The sequence below is a fragment of the Schistocerca serialis genome, chromosome 8, assembly GCF_023864345.2.
Source record: "Schistocerca serialis cubense isolate TAMUIC-IGC-003099 chromosome 8, iqSchSeri2.2, whole genome shotgun sequence".
NCBI lineage: Eukaryota > Metazoa > Arthropoda > Insecta > Orthoptera > Acrididae > Schistocerca > Schistocerca serialis.
The window spans coordinates 156,222,148-156,240,253 of NC_064645.1; the positions used below are offsets into that span (position 1 = coordinate 156,222,148).

The 18,106-nt window shown below is 42.3% G+C and overlaps 1 protein-coding gene across 1 annotated transcript in view; it reads right to left on the minus strand.

The window, feature by feature from the left end:
* Positions 1–2,965: 2,965 nt before the first annotated feature.
* Positions 2,966–18,106, minus strand: part of LOC126416072 (tubulin beta-1 chain-like) — a 79,080-nt gene continuing 63,939 nt past the window's right edge. The window contains exon 5 of the mRNA XM_050083553.1: positions 2,966–3,119. Coding sequence (XP_049939510.1) covers positions 2,966–3,119 — 154 coding nt within the window. The remainder of the gene's footprint in view (positions 3,120–18,106) is intronic.

Below are 18,106 nucleotides of genomic sequence, written 5' to 3' on the forward strand. Positions count from 1 at the left end.
CTTGTTGAATTTGGAATGACCAAAAAGCTGTCAGTTGCTGCCTCCGGCCAGTGTGTAACTTTTCTGCCATTGTTTATGTGCACTGTTTCTGAAGAATCGTTTGTGTTATAATCTGCTCACATTCCACATCAATCCAACGCTGACAGCGATAGTTCAGGTATACACGCCAACATCGCAAGCAGAATACGAAGGAACAGAACGTTTACAGAAGATATTGAACGCGTAATTCCGTATGTAAGAGAACATAAAATCTAATAAATATGGGGGAATAGAACGCGACTGTAGGTGAACTGATACAGGCAAGGAGAGAGTATGGGCTTGCCAACGAGAAAGAGAGAGAAAAAAAAACTGAGTTCGGCAATGAATTTCCGATGACAATAGCGAAATCTCTGTTCAAGAATCGCAACTATACTGATATGATAACGAATGTAGAGCTTCTCCGTAGAATCGGCACAGAAAGGAAAACATCGAAAACAATGCAAAGTAGAAGGACTTGCTAAGACATTTACGGAAATAGCCTGCATGATGCTAGAGGAAGCTTTCTTTTTTAGTCGTGACCTGACTGGTTTCATGCTACCCGCCTCGAATTCATCTCCCGTGGCAACCTCTCCATCACAGAATAGCACTCGCCATCTACTTCCTCAATTATTTGCTGGATGTACTTCAATCTCTGTTTTCGTCTACAGTTTTTAGCCTCTACAGCTCCCTCTGGTACCTTGGAAGCTATTCCCTGATGTCTTAAGAGATGTCCTACCATCTTTCCCCTTTCTCTTGGCAGTGCTTTCCTTGCCGCTTCTCCGGAGAACCTCCTCATTACTTGCTTTACCGGCTCACTCAATTTTCAACATTCTTCTATAGCACCACATCTTAAATGCTTCGATTCTCTTCTGTCCCGATTTTCCCACAGCCCCTGTTACAGTACCAAGCAATAGTGCGCTCAAAACATATAATATCAGAAATGTCTTTCTCAAATTAAGGCTGGTCAGGAATGCCCTTTTCGCCAGTGCTAGCTTGCTTTTTTATGTCGTCCTTGCTCCGTCAGTAGTGGGTTATTCTGCTGTCTAGGTTGCATAATTTCTTAACTTCATCAACTTCGCGATCACCAATCCTGATGTTAAGTGTCTCGCTGTTCTCATAGACAACTTACATCCACCAATAAATATCAACATTGACCCTGTAGAACATTTCAACGTGAGAGTTCATATGCTCTGTACACAAAATATTCACTGCCTGTATGAAGAAAAGAAGGAAAAAAAAAGCAACTATTATGAGTGATTAATCGATTCCGACAGTTTTAAATAATACCAGCAAAGACAGTCCTCATAGTAACTGCTGAAAATATAACCACAAATATTACCCAACGTAAATGTGGGATTTAAACAAATATCTGGAAAGAAGTTTGTGTTAACAATGCAGAAACTGATGACCTTTCACCTGAGTATATCTGTGTCACAATGCTTGATAGACGCCAAAACGACGATACTTCACTAAAATAATCACCAACCAGCAGATGGAAAATTTGTTCAATTTGTGGAAAAGAAACATTATTTGCTGAATATGTTTCGATCATTATCCAAATTTACATCACATGTTTCTCTAATGTGTTTTATTTCTTACTTTTATACAATACATTTCTCAAAATATTTGACCGATTTCTTTTTCAGGTTTTCTTTAAACTTAATCTCACCACAAGGCATTGCCAAGTCTCACAAATTAAAGAAGAAAGGGAAGCCAAAATCTTCATTTAGCCTTTTGTACAGAAACTCTTAGCAGTCACTTCAATAACTGTAGTTAAACTCTGGATCACAAACAGCAGAACAGTCAGACAATAATTTTATACCCACTTTTCCTTTTCGGGGACCAATGTCCTATATGTACTGCTTCACTCACTTAGATTATAAATAATGTCATTGTATGACATAATTAAATGTTCAGAAAAATTTGTTGAAACTGTTTCATTGCTCCAGTATTGTAGTGACTACATTCCAGAGTGTTGGTCTGTACAATTTTATAATATTATAATTGTAAGATATCTTTCAATGAGAATTATATTTTTAGGTATTTCTTTCAATTTCCATTTTTATTTTTAAAAAAGTATTTTTGTGGCTTTTTTATATTGTTGTGTAGAACTGTTGTATGCTTCATTATAAAATTCATTGTTAGAACAAAATAAAACAGTTTGGTACATAGTTGGTGCCGACGTATTTTAAAGGTATTTAAATAAGTTCACCTTTGAATTGCTAAATACTGACTTTAATCGGTACATTAAAAGTAGAAAATCAGTTTTCAGATTTTGTGAACTTGAAACTGCCACTTCTACCTTGCACTTAGACCTCACAAAATTAATACATAATAGTTTAAATGTGCAGTTGTATAAATATATAATTGTATAAATGTCTAATTATATAAAGTTATAAACTATGATTGAAAAATCTTCAAAACTACTTCTTCTGGGTACAATAGAGGATAGTTCATACACAATTTTATAAATGAAAAATGATATAAATGTATAGCTTATGATTGAAAAATGTTCAAAATTACTTGTGGATAGAATCCTGGACAGTTATTACATAACAGTACGAATAAATCGTCGTATAAATTTGTAGTAGTATAAATGTATAAAATATGATAGAAAAAGCTTCAAAATAACTTGCTCTGGGTAGAATCCAGGACAGTTTATGCATAATTGTATAAATATATAATTGTATATATGTATACCTGTATATGTGTGAAAAACTATGATGAAGAATCTTAAAATTACTTCTTCTGAGTAGAAACCAGGACAATGCTAGTAGAACATCTTATGAAACTTTTAAATAACCAGTATAGTGATGTGGCAATAGTATCACAACGCCAGTGAGATTGTAAGAGAGATGCAGCTTTAGCAGTAAAGCCACCTGTGTCACAATTCGCCTTCACCACGAATGGTTGTTGACTGGTACTGTTCTGTGTCTTTTGATTAAGTTTAATTCTCATCAACCTCTACTTCTTCCTCCTCATCAAATTCTGCATCATCATCAGCAGTGGCCTCTTGGTACTGCTGGTATTCACTAACAAGGTCATTCATGTTAGATTCCGCCTCAGTGAACTCCATTTCATCCATGCCCTCTCCAGTGTACCTGAAATTAAGAAGCACCACGTTATTGCTCACTGCATTAGCATTCCTCTATTTCTAAATATGTTATAGGAAGCAGAAGTTCTGCTAAATCATGAATAATTCCGTTTGTATCGAACGATGTCCTTTGTTCTACTTTCTTGTTTGGTTTGCCAAGCATTTTTTAATAAAAGTTTAATGTTTCACTAGTGGAAGTCAGATCACACCTGTACAGGCCTATGTATCACATCCTAAAGATTGGATTCCACTAGTGAATTATAGTTATGGACACTGAAGTGAAGGGGACTTCAGGAAGTACGTCATTAATATGGCATAAAAGGTAAATTTTGCTGAATGCAGAATTACATTTCAGAGTTACATAGAGGCATGACAAAATTTTTCAACAGTCGCAATGTCAGGAATGTTTTATCAATCATTCGAGTTCTCGACGATATACGTCCACTCGTTGGTGACGCAGGTTTTTCGATGCTCCATACCTAAAAGGATGTAATAGGGGATCAAAGGTTTTTTGGAAACATATCGCTGTTAAGGCAATTTTGAAGCTAGCCCTAAGGAATTTGGTACTTGGTTTCTCCGCCAGAACTAAGGAAATACATGTTTCAGCATCTTTGGAAATTTAACGTCTTTGGGGGTGAAATAGTGGGTGAAAATTCTTTTGAAAATAAATCACTGTTTGAGAACTACTAGAGCATTTTTAAAGCTAAATCAATGAAAACTGGTATGTGACTCTTCGGTTACAAGTAAACAGTAATACATTTCAGAGTTTTTGAAAATTCAGCCACTGATGGGTTGAAATATGGGATGTAGTGTTTTATGAAATGTTTCATTATGAATGCATCTGTGGAAACCTGTATTTGGCTTCTGTGCTAGAAATAAAAAAAATACATATTTTGTTGTTTTTGGAAATTCGACGCCTAAGGGGGTTAAAAGTTTTATGAAAATATTTCATTGTGAAAGCATTTTTAAAGCTGAATCTGTGAAAACTGATATTCGGCTTCTCAGTCAGAAATTTAAAACATTCTTATTTCACTGTTTTTGGAAATTAAACGCCTAAGGGGTAATGAAATAGGACCAGTCTCATTTATTGACTCCTCATCGGCCAGTCCAAACCGCTAAGCCCAAGAACTAGAAATTTGGAGAAGGTATCGGTCTTGTATTGTAGGCAATGTTTAAGACGGGACTGTTCGAAATTCCGCTCCTAAGGAGCGAAACAGGGGATGAAAGGCTTTTTGAAAATATGTAGCTATTAAGGCAGTTTTGAAGCAAGAAGTACGAAAATTGGTGTTTCGTGTCTCAGTCACAAAGTAAAAATAAAAAAAGGAAGAAATTCACGTGTTTCAGCATTATTGTAAGTTCAGCCTCCCTAAGAAGTGAAGTAAGATATGAAAATTTCTATGAAATTATTTCATTATGAAATCATTTTCAAAGGCTACTTTATGAAAATTTGTGCTTGGTTTCTCTGTTATAAATAATAAAAAAATTCGTAGTTCACCGGTTTTGGAAATTCAGCCCCTAAGAGGATGAAATAGAGGATGAAAATCTTTAGGCAAATATGGCATTACATTAAAAATTTGTGAAGGTAAATCTAGAGAAATTGTTATATCACATATCTGTTAGATATAAAGAAAGTTACACTGGAGGCGAAAGTTTCTGTAGAAGAATCACCACAGGAAGGTAAAAGGGATGTATAGCAAACACCTTGAATTCCAGATGCCGGAATCGCTTTCTGATCAGAAGTAAATTCGGAAAAAACATGCTTATGTGGAATTAGTTAGCGTGAACTGTGTAGAAGATTTTGCACTTTTTTAACAGACACTGAAGACACAAAGAAACTAGTACCCCTGCCAATATCGTGTAGGGGCCCCGCGAGCACGCAGAAGTACCGCAACACGACATGTCATGGTCTGAAGTAGTGTTTGAGGGTGCTGAAACCATGAATCTTGCAGGGCTGTCCATAAATCCGTAAGAGTATGAGGGGTGAACAGCACGTTGCAAGGCCACCCAGATATGCTCAATAATGTTCATGTCTGGGGAGTCTGGTGGACAGCAGACGTGTTTAAACTCACAAGAGTGTTCCTGGAGCCACACTGTAGCGATTTTGGAGGTGTAGGATGTCGCATTGTCCTGATGAAACTGGCCGAGTCCGTCGGAATGCACAATGGACATGAATGGATGCAGGTGGTCAGATAGGATGCTTACGTACGTGTCACCCGTCAGAGTGGTTTCTAGACGTATCAGGTGTCCCATATCACTCCGACAGCACACGCCCCACACCATTACAGAGCTTTCACTAGCTCGAACAGTTCCCTGCTGACACGCAGGGAACATGGTTTCATGAGGTTATCTCCATACGCGTACACTTTAATCCGCTCCATACAATTTGCAACGAGACTCGTCCGATCAGGCAACTTGTATCCAGTCATCAACAGTCCAATGTCAGTGTTAACGGGCCCAGGCGAGGCGTAAAACTTAGTGTGGTGCAGTCATCAAGGGTACACATGTGGGCCTTCCGCTCCGAAAGCCCATATCGATGCTTCATTGAATGGCTCGAACGCTGGCACTCATTGATGGCCCAGCACTGAAACCTGCAGCAATTTGCATAAGGGTTGCACATCTGTCACGCTGAACGAATCTCTTCAGTCGTCGTTGGTCCCGTTCCTGCAAGGTCTTTTTCCGACCGCATCGATGACGGAAATCTGATGTTTTACCGGATTCCTGATATTCACGGTACACTACTGAAATGGTCGTACGGGAATTCCGCACTTCATTGCTACCTCGGAGATGCTGTATCCTGTCTATCGTTCAAGCTTACTTATATCTTGATAACCGGCCGTTGCAGTAGCAGTAACCGATCTAGCAACTGCTATAGACACTTGTAGTCTTATATATCCTTTGCCGACTTCAGTGCCGTATTCTGTCTGTTTACATACCACTGTATCTGAATACGCATGCCTATACCAGTTTTTTTGGCGCTTCAGTGTAAAAATTCAATTAAAGGGAAAAGGAAACGAAAAGATCTTTGTAGACAATACAGTCTACCGCGGGCGAAGCAGCAGGCGCTAAGCTAGCAGCAGCATAAAATGTATGACAGGGGACGTGCAGAAAGAAGCTGGAGGCCACTCTGAATACACGCTGAATCGCGAAGCCCGTACCTCATGTCCACCCCTCACACCTAAACTTCAGCTGCAATGAATTTTATTACGAAATTTGTGAGCAGTTTTGACTTTCGTACTTCAGCTATGGAATACGTTTCCTATTTTCCAGCTCAGTCACTCCGCTACATCTGCTATCCGTACCGTAGATGAACCGTGTGCGGAGGAGACACAGAACACATACTGTCCTCTGACAATACGTCACTCCTATTACACAGTGGCCTTACAAGGAGGCAATCTAATTTTTGTGATGTTTCCTATATTCACACCATTCCATCGTTGGCTAATTGATATTGCAACGGTTTTCATTATGACTGCAAAGGTATTTTTATTTTAATATATCCTTTTCGGCGTGTTTAGGCATAGCCTAATCAGATTATCTGAAAGGAAAATGGGGGCTATTTAAATAACTGTCCTATAAGCATTATAAGGAACGGTTCTGAGTTGCGTCGAGAACGAAACTCGTCTTGCTTGAAGGAGGAAACCAGATGGCGCTATGGTTGGCCCGCTATATGGCGCTGCCAAAGGTCAAACGGAAAGCAAACCCCATTTCTGATTAAATATTCGTGTAGTACGTAAATAAATATGAATGTTTTAGTTGGAACACTTTTTTCGCTTTGTAATAGATGGCGCTGTAGTAATCACAAACGCATAAGTACCTGGTATCAAGTAACATTCCGCCAATGCGGACGGTATTTGCTTCGTGATACACTACCCGTGTTAAAGTGGACCGTTTACCAACTGCGGAAAAGGTCGATATCGTGTTAATGCATGGCTATTGTGATCAAAATGCACAACGGGCGTGTCCTATGTATGCTGATCGATATCCTGGACGACATAATCCAAGTGTCCGAACCGTTCGCCGGATGGTTACATTACTTAAGGAAACAGGAAGTGTTCAGCCACATGTAAAACGTTAACCACGACCCGCACCAAATGATGATGCACAAGTAGGTGTTTTATCTGCTGTCGCGGCTAATCCGCACATCAGTAGCAGACAAATTGCGCGAGTATAGGGAATCTCAAAAACGTCTGTGCTGACAATGCTACATCAACACCGATTGCACCCTTACCATATTTCTATTCACCAGAAATTGCATGGTGGCGACTTTGAACGTCGTGTACAGTTCTGCCACTGGGCACAAGAGAAATTACGGGACGATGACAGATTTTTTTGCACGGGTTCTATTTAACGACGAAGCGTCATTCACCAACAGCGGTAACGTAAACCAGCATATTATGCACAATTGGGCAACGCAAAATCCACGATGGCTGCGACAAGTGGAACATCAGCGACCTTGTCGGGTTAATGTATGGTGCGGCATTATGTTGTTGTTGTTGTGGTCTTCAGTCCTGAGACTGGTTTGATGCAGCTCTCCATGCCACTCTATCCTGTGCAAGCTTTTTCATCTCCCAGTACCTACTGCAACCTACATCCTTCTGAATCTGCTTAGTGTATTCATCTCTTGGTCTCCCTCTACGATTTTTACCCTCCACGCTGCCCTCCAATACTAAATTGGTGATCCCTTGATGCCTCAGAACATGTCCTACCAACCGATCCCTTCTTCTGGTCAAGTTGTGCCACAAACTTCTCTTCTCCCCAATCCTATTCAATACTTCCTCATTAGTTATGTGATCTACCCATCTAATCTTCAGCATTCTTCTGTAGCACCACATTTCGAAAGCTTCTATTCTCTTCTCGTCCAAACTATTTATCGTCCATGTTTCACTTCCATACATGGCTACACTCCATACGAATACTTTCAGAAATGACTTCCTGACACTTAAATCAATACTGGATGTTAACAAATTTCTCTTCTTCAGAAACGCTTTCCTTGCCATTGCCAGCCTACATTTTATATCCTCTCTACTTCGACCATCATCAGTTATTTTGCTCCCCAAATAGCAAAACTCCTTTACTACTTTAAGTGCCTCATTTCCTAATCTAATTCCCTCAGCATCACCCGACTTAATTAGACTACATTCCATTATCCTTGTTTTGCTTTTGTTGATGTTCATCTTATATCCTCCTTTCAAGACACTGTCCATTCCATTCAACTGCTCTTCCAAGTCCTTTGCTGTCTCTGACACAATTACAATCTCAAAGTTTTTATTTCTTCTCCAAGAATTTTAATACCTACCCCGTATTTTTCTTTTGTTTCCTTTACTGCTTGCTCAATATACAGATTGAACAACATCGGGGAGAGGCTACAACCCTGTCTTACTCCCTTCCCAACCACTGCTTCCCTTTCATGTCCCTCGACTCTTATAACTGCCATCTGGTTTCTGTACAAATTGTAAATAGCCTTTCGCTCCCTGTATTTTACCCCTGCCACCTTCAGAATTTGAAAGAGAGTATTCCAGTCAACATTGTCAAAAGCTTTCTCTAAGTCTACAAATGCTAGAAAAGTAGGTTTGCCTTTCCTTAATCTTTCTTCTAAGATAAGTCGTAAGGTCAGTATAGCCTTACGTGTTCCAGTGTTTCTACGGAATCCAAACTGATCTTCGCCGAGGTTGGCTTCTACTAGTTTTTCCATTCGTCTGTAAAGAATTCGTGTCAGTATTTTGCAGCTGTGACTTATTAAGCTGATAGTTCGGTAATTTTCACATCTGTCAACACCTGCTTTCTTTGGGATTGGAATTATTATATTCTTCTTGAAGTCTGAGGGTATTTCGCCTGTTTCATACATCTTGCTCACCAGATGGTAGAGTTTTGTCAGGACTGGCTCTCCCACGGCCGTCAGTAGTTCCAATGGAATATTGTCTACTCCGGGGGCCTTGTTTCGACTCAGGTCTTTCAGTGCTCTGTCAAACTCTTCACGCAGTATCGTATCTCCCATTTCATCTTCATCTACATCCTCTTCCATTTCCATAATATTGTCCTCAAGTACATCGCCCTTGTATAGACCCTCTATATACTCCTTCCACCTTTCTGCTTTCCCTTCTTTGCTTAGAACTGGGTTTCCATTTGAGCTCTTGATATTCATACCAGTTGTTCTCTTATCTCCAAAGGTCTCTTTAATTTTCCTGTAGGCGGTATCTATCTTACCCCTAGTGAGATAGGCCTCTACATCCTTACATTTGTCCTCTAGCCATCCCTGCTTAGCCATTTTGCACTTCCTGTCGATCTCATTTTTGAGACGTTTGTATTCCTTTTTGCCTGTTTCACTTACTGCATTTTTATATTTTCTCCTTTCATCAATTAAATTCAATATTTCTTCTGTTACCCAAGGATTTCTACTAGCCCTCGTCTTTTTACCTACTTGATCCTCTGCTGCCTTCACTACTTCATCCCTCAAAGCTACCCATTCTTCTTCTACTGTATTTATTTCCCCCATTCCTGTCAATTGCTCCCTTATGCTCTCCCCGAATCTCTGTACAACCTCTGGTTCTTTTAGTTTATCCAGGTCCCATCTCCTTAAATTCCCACCTTTTTGCAGTTTCTTCAGTTTTAATCTACAGGTCATAACCAATAGATTGTGGTCAGAGTCCACATCTGCCCCTGGAAATGTCTTACAATTTAAAACCTGGTTCCTAAATCTCTGTCTTACCATTATATAATCTATCTGATACCTTTTAGTATCTCCAGGGTTCTTCCATGTATACAACCTTCTTTCATGATTCTTAAACCAAGTGTTAGTTATGATTATGTTGTGCTCTGCGCAAAATTCTACCAGGCGGCTTCCTCTTTCATTTCTGTCCCCCAATCCATATTCACCTACTATGTTTCCTTCTCTCCCTTTTCCTACACTCGAATTCCAGTCACCCATGACTATTAAATTTTCGTCTCCCTTCACAATCTGAATAATTTCTTTTATTTCATCATACATTTCTTCAATTTCTTCGTCATCTGCAGAGCTAGTTGGCATATAAACTTGTACTGCTGTAGTAGGTGTGGGCTTCGTATCTATCTTGGCCACAATAATGCGTTCACTATGCTGTTTGTAGTAGCTTACCCGCATTCCTATTTTCCTATTCATTATTAAACCTACTCCTGCATTCCCCCTATTTGATTTTGTGTTTATAACCCTGTAGTCACCTGACCAGAAGCCTTGTTCCTCCTGCCACCGAACTTCACTAATTCCCACTATATCTAACTTCAACCCATCCATTTCCCTTTTTAAATTTTCTAACCTACCTGCCCGATTAAGGGATCTGACATTCCACGCTCCGATCCGTAGAACGCCAGTTTTCTTTCTCCTGATAACGACATCCTCTTGAGTAGTCCCCGCCCGGAGATCCGAATGGGGGACTATTTTACCTCCGGAATATTTTACCGAAGAGGACGCCATCATCATTTAATCATACAGTAAAGCTGCATGCTCTCGGGAAAAATTACGGCTGTAGTTTCCCCTTGCTTTCAGCCGTTCGCAGTACCAGCACAGCAAGGCCGTTTTGGTTATTGTTACAAGGCCAGATCAGTCAATCATCCAGACTGTTGCCCTTGCAACTACTGAAAAGGCTGCTGCCCCTCTTCAGGAACCACACGTTTGTCTGGCCTCTCAACAGATACCCCTCCGTTTTGGTTGCACCTACGGTACGGCTATCTGTATCGCTGAGGCACGCAAGCCTCCCCACCAACGGCAAGGTCCATGTTTCATGGGGGGGGGGGGGGGTGCCGCATTATAGGAGGAAGAATAATTGGCCCCCATTTTATCGATGGCAGTCTAAATGGTACAAATTATGCTGATTTCCTACGTAATGTTCTACCGATCTAACTACAAGATGTTTCACTGCATGACAGAATGGCGATGTACTTCCAACATGATGGATGTCCGGCACATAGCTCGCGTGCGGTTGAAACGGTATTGAATAGCGTATTTCATGACAGGTGGATTGGTCGTCGAAGCACCATAACATGGCCCGCACGTTCAGCGGATCTAACGTCCCCGGATTTCTTTCTGTGGGGAAAGTTGAAGGATATTTGCTATTGTGATCCACCGATAACGCCTGACAACTTCCGTCAGCGCATTGTCAATGCATGTGCGAGCATTACGGAAGACGAACTACTCGGTGTTGAGAGGAATGTCGTTACACGTATTGCCAAATGCACTGAGGTTGTCGGACATCATTTTGAGCATTTATTGCATTAATGTGGTATTTACAGGTAATCACGCTGTACGAGTAACAGGATGCGTTCTCAGAAATGATAAGTTCACAAAGGTACATGTATCACATTCGAACAACCGAATGTTCAACCGTACCCACGTTCTGTATTTCAATTTAAAAAATCTACCTGTTACCAACTGTATGTCTAAAATTGTGAGCCATATGTTTGTGACTATTACAGCGCCATCTACCACAAAACGAAAAAAGTGGTCCAACTAAAACATTCATATTTCTTTACGTACTACACGAATATGTAATTAAAAATGGGGTTCCTATTTTAAAAAACGCAGTTGATATCCGTTTGACCTGTGGCAGCGCCATCTAGCGGGCCAACAATAGCGCATCTGGTTTCCCCCTTCAAACTTGTCTAGTTTCGTTCTTTCTAGTTTTTTCCTTTGACGCTTATTTCGTGAGATATTTGGTCAGGTTACGATCAACGATCAATGGACCACCCTGTACGTTTACAACCGTCTGGATGAAAGTCAGATCGTCAGAGTAACTACGTGTAAAAGAAACGGTGCGAACCTAGACATAAAATTTCAGAAATCAGCTCGCGACCATAAGGGAAACGATGTCTTACAAACTGATCAGAGGAAAGCTGCATGAAGAGCACAGCCTAGCGCCATGCATACCTCACATTGGCCTGGATACCAAACAGCTGAGCGATCTGACCTGTAGATGGCCGCATAGGCCAGCCTGTGTGGCCGAGCGGTTCTAGGCGCTTCAGTCCTGAACCACGCGACCGCTACGGTCGCAGGTTCGAACCCTGCCTCGGGCATGGTTAGTTAGGTTTAAGTACTTCTAAGTTCTAGGGCACTGATGACCTCAGATGTTAAGTCCCATGGTGCTCAGAGCCATTTGAACCATTTTCTTGATGGCCGCATATAGACGCAATAATTCAAATGGCTCTGAGCACTATGGGACTCAACATCTATGGTCATCAGTCCCCTACAACTTAGGACTACTTAAACCTAACTAACCTAAGGACAGCACACAACACCCAGTCATCACGAGGCAGCGCAACAATTCAAAGAAAACAAAACATGTGGTGTCACCGCCAGATACCACACTTGCTAGGTGGTAGCTTAAATCGGCCGCGGTCCATTTAGTACATGTCGGACCCGCGTGTCGCCACTGTGTGATCGCAGACCTAGCGCCACCACAAGGCAGGTCTCGAGAGACGATATAGCACTCGCCCCAGTTGTACGAGGAGATTGCTAGCGACCATACGGACGAAGCCTTCCTCTCATTTGCCGAGAGCCAGTTAGAATAGCCTTCTGCTAAGTCCATGGCTACGACCTAGCAAGGCGCCATTAGCCTTACCTACTTTGAGAGTTATAGTATAAATGTCTCAAGAAGAATGCTGTAGTCATCAAATAATAAAGTTAAGTATAAAGCAACTACGTACTTTTCTTGCTACCATTCAATAGTTATCCTGTTCCAGAATTGACGCCCGTCGGCGTGAGTGTGTACGCGTGCCTTTCTATCGGCTACCCGTCACTGTGGACTGGCTGCCTTGTCAGTCCACTTCAAAACAGTCGGCGCTAGTATACGTGTTGGACAAGGAGATATGGAAGTGATTAACTTATACTTGAGAAAAAGGATCAAATTGAAATTAAAATGTAATGAAAATTATAATTATTGAATAGCTGATATGGGCCATCAACATTACGTGCCGTACTATGATGCTTTCCAGAACTCGTTTTCCTTGTGGGTGTGGGCTGAGTTTCGAAATTTTCTGTCTAGGGTCCTACAGCTCCTTATTCTGACGACCGGATTTTTATCAAAGCGGTTTTATATATGTGTGGTTGTCGTAGAGCTTTCGTAGCTTGCGGAATGAATTTTATTTGACAGATTTACTTAACTGTTGTTTACGGTTTTAATTAAGGTATTGGCACAGCTTAGAACCATTCCTCATAACGTTTATAGGATAGTTATTTAACTATCCTCCTTTTTCCTTGTAGATAATCTGATGATTATCAACCACAGCGAAACGCGTTGTTTTTCAATAAAACTACCTTTTGCAAAAGTGACTGTTTTATTTTCAATATAAACATGAAAAACGGTTGCTGTATTAGTCAGCCAACGATGGAGTGGAGTGAATACTACAAAGAAATGCCACATTAGGCTTCCAAATTGGCCACATTTATATTAAGGAAATGTTAATTAAATTAATGAGGATGACGATTGGCATACTGTTCACTAAACATCTTCTTCGAAAAATTTCATCCCCGTTTATCTCCATGGACAATTGAGAACACGCAAGAATTAATGTCCTATTGGAGACTTGTTGAAATGTGGTAAATTAGTTACTTCTAACTAGATGAAGCGTCCTCGTAAAGAGAAAGATAACCTCAAACCCTCATCTTACCATGCCTTCTTTTTAGCTGTAAAATTTCTTTCTTATCGCCTATTACATTATTTGATGAAAGTAATTAACTATGTTGTTTGGGATGCTAGCCAACTATTCACCCGAAGACGTTCTCGTAAGGTAAGAAAGCTAAGAATAATCTACTCTCCCGTGACAAAGAGGGATGATTCAAATGGTGACATTCACTTTCAAATCGCTGAGAGGGTGGTTAACTTGCCAAATCTAGTTTTTGACCAACAGTACAGGCAGTTGTTAGATAAAGGCTTAAAACTTTGTATACACCGAGACTAGACGGCAAATTGACAACATCCTCAGTTGCACATTTCAAAATACCTATCGACGCTATTCCGTGCTTTAGAGAAGAGAAGTTCAGAATCTCATCTAAAGCTAGGGAGCTTATAGAATTCTCGTAAGAAGTATAGTAAAAGCCATATCAGCAGAAACCGTCCGTGATAAGTTAAAGTCAAAAGATGCAATAAGTTTACGTGCCGATAAGGGTAGTTATTTACAAAAGAGGTTATATTGGCTACGTTCTAGCATTCTTTGCCGAAAACAACATTCAGCGTATTATGGATGACCCAACGGAACAATACGCAAAAAAGCTCAAGACATGTCTTAAAGAGTGCTTAAACATACTTTGGGGTGGCGTAGCTGCTAGTCAGAAAGTAATGAACTCTAAAGCCTCCATGTTAAGTGCCCAGATCAAGACATAAACCGGTTTATCCAATACGTCCTGTATCCAATGACATCGGTTAGCCGAGTGTACCTATCTTAAAATATATACAGAAGTTTCTGCGTCAGAAGTTTGTTTTTGAGGAGAATTTCTCAATTCACAGTAGGAAGAAATTGATGAGTGCACTTGGTAATAGCGCATTTCCACATAACTGAATTTTGCTGTCACTAGGCATTTAAAATATGTAAACTAACATTCCCATCACTGAAACTATCTCCCTCATGCGAGAAAATCTGAAATACAGGCGGCTTATGCTGTAAGAGTCAATGAAATCATTTCTATTCTCACTGTACTTACGGCATATAAATATTTCTCTTTCAACAGAAAATAGGCCTATCACGAACAAACTGATGGCCTGGCTATGGGCAATTGCCTATCAGGTTTTACAGTTGACGTCTTCGTAATCAATTTAGAATATGAATACTTCGGTAGAAAAGTGGGTAGTTCGAAGCAAGTTCTCTTCTATTGTCAATATGTCGACGACACTTCTATTATTTTTAATGCGTTGGTGGCTGAGGGTCAGCTTCTCCAGGTCATCAGAGCTAGATCAGTCACGAGTAGCGTTAACTCAGACCTTTCAGTGAGGAAAGGAGAGAAAATGCCCACAGCAGTGGAGTACAAACGACTCCAAACTGAAGCGTGACGATGCACGTCCGCATTGTTCACAAAACATTTCGTTGCTTCAGGTCAGACGGTAAATAAATAGTTGCACAATGAGTTCTGGAATGTTACAGGGAGGAGAAGAACAAGAGAGGCCCACAAAAGTTCTTTACGAGTGAATGGCCACTGCGAAAGGAGAAAGCATTGCCACGTATAGCATATATTATTCAGCTGGTTCCCTTCTATCAGAGCATTCAGCGGCACTCCTAACTGTAGCCGCTACCTAATTGCCACAAGAAATCGTCAGTTCACCTGCAATTCCTTGTCTGCCTTTCTTTCTTGACGTCTTCTTCGTCTGTGAAATTAATGCCGAGGCATTTCAAAGTATCTCTGAGCTGTAAGGAGCTGACGCTGTCCTCAGGCAGTCCGACCCCGATGTTCATCGCCACTGATTTTGCGACATTGATACGACTTCCAGTGGCAATGCTATTTGCAGGTATCCAGTTCAGTGCACTAACTGTGTCGTTGCCGTTGCGGATGGCAATCACAAGGTCTTCAGTGTATGCCTTACATCGGAAAGTGTGGCCTCGTAACGTCATACCCGTTAATCGTTGACGCAGGTCGCATAGGAGTGGTTCGATGGCCACAGCGTAAAGTGGACAAAGGGCAGGCAGCCTTGGCGTATCGATCGAGAAATGGTGAGGGGCTGCGTTGGCTATCACCTTGGCTGTCGCGCCATGGAGTAGTCGCATGACGAAGTGAAAATTGGCTGTGATTATTGCATTGGCTGGCCGACCGCTTCCAAATAGTCGTGGTCCACGTGATCGAAAGTTTGACTGAAAGCGATTGAAGCCAGCGCACCCTTCAGACGACATGCCCTCGCCAGTGAGATAAAGTCACGATATTCATGGAGTGCTCTTTGAACATTATTGTCGACTCTTAATGACGTTTCATCGGGTGAGATGACGTGCCATACCGCCAACAGTCGAGAAAAGATATTAAAGTCGCAGTTCAATATCGCCTGCAGGTGGTAGTCCGCATCCGTGAGTACCCGACGGTTTGTGAATAGGAATTGTGAATCCATTCTACAAGGACCGCAGAAAGCGGTACTTCTGAGGATAGTAGTTCGCGACAGATGTCCGTCCATCGGGTGGCTAATAAATATTGAAAAGTCCGGTAAAATTCCAAGGGGAGGCCATCAGGAGCCGGAGACTTGCTTACAACTCCTTATCTAATGGCGTCGTCCATTCTTCTTCCGCAATTTCTTCCATCAAGGCCGCTTCCATCGCCAGGGTGACGGTACCGCATATCGTCTGAGAGACGTCCTCCATTGCTGTTGGATCAGGAGTCTGGTCTCAACAGAGCTGGGAATAATGATCGTAGAACGCTGTCCTTATGTCTTGTTGCGTGTTGAGGCGACGGCTGTCCTCCTTCTCAATTAAGCGTATCAGCGATCTTTGGCGTCGTTGACGATCGCGCAGATTGCTATCCTACCCTGCGTCCTCTAGCGGATGACCACCCCCTCTAGGTGGCATCTCATATTAGTGATGATCTGAGCCTTAGCACGGTGGACCGCAGTTTGTCGTTCCGGAGACGGCGTCATAGCATCGCAGTCTCGCAGTACTCTGAATTTTTACTTCAGAGTATGTCTATGCCAAGCAGCGTGGTCGCGACCGTAGGTTATCAACAGTCGCCTCAGTGCCGGCTTGGCGCAGTCTGACCACCAGCAGATCGTCGTGCGATGTACACGACGGCGATTTTCACACTAATGGCAGGTACCCTCAACGGCTTGGCGGCAGTCCGGGTACGACAGGTGAATGACGTTTAATTTCCATGGGCTGCGGCTTCTCCAGACTTGTCGCCGTAGGGTGATGGCACAGATGTAGGCAGAGTGGTCCAAGAAAACTGCAGGCGACAGTTCCGCTTCTTGTGTCCCAGCGGCATGAGAGCGTGAGACATAAATCCGGTCGATGCGACGGGAAGAGTGACTCGTTATGAATCCCTGTCGGTGGCCGTGGAGATGTTCCCAAGTGTCCGCCATCTGCAGGTCTCGGATTAGCGTTTCGAGTTACGGTCACGGATTATATCGTGGAAGTTGGTCTCTGCGTACTAGTATGCATTTGTAGTCACCTCCGAACACCAGATGGTCGTGGTGGCCTTGGAAGAGCAGTGCGACGTCTTCCGTAAAGAATGGTTAGCGTTCGTGACTTTTGCCCGCTCCGGAAAGTGCGTAGATATTGATAAGGCGAAAAGCAAGTACTGTGAGTGCCATTCCTCTTGCCCCAGGCAGAAAGAGGATATCGTCCGCCACTATCCCTTCCCGAAGAAGTACAGCGACGCCGCTGCCTGTGTGGGAAGCTGTAGAGACGCATGCGTCATAACCGTACATGCCTGGGAATTCGTCGACGTACACCTCCTGGAGAAGTGCTATTTCGATGGAAGCAGAATTCAACATATCCTGAAGCAAGGACAACATAGCGCGCGTCCGTATAGTGTTGATGTTTATAGTCGCAACGCGATAAGTTTGAGGGACTATCCATAGCACCCCTGTTGTCCATCAACACCCTTGTAAGGGATGTGTGCACGTGATGTCAGGCTGTCTCATCGCTGTCACTGATGGTGAAAAAGGATCAACACTGGTGAGGTGAATTCCCCGCGTGTCGTCCGACTCGATGGGCAAGGAGTTTTCCTCACCATCGTCCGCCAGTCGCCATGGAATACCATCAGCTGTTGGCGGCTGCTGCGGCACTCGGCGCAGACTCCTTCAGCGCTACTGGCTGGCAATAGGCAGCGGCTGTCTGCAAGTCATCCTGCTGATCCGTGGGGTAGGAGGGACTGAAACCGGCACCAAGCGGATTGTCCACAGTCCACGTCAGACTTTCGATGCAAGCACTCGTCCGGTGGAGCACGTCGCCGTCTCTTGTGTTTCCGCGGGGAATGCTGTCTACGGACATGTGTTTCGGTATCCGAATGTGGGTGGATCTCTTCAGTTGCTCCGGTGTCTGGAAGAAAATCCGCTGGCGCGC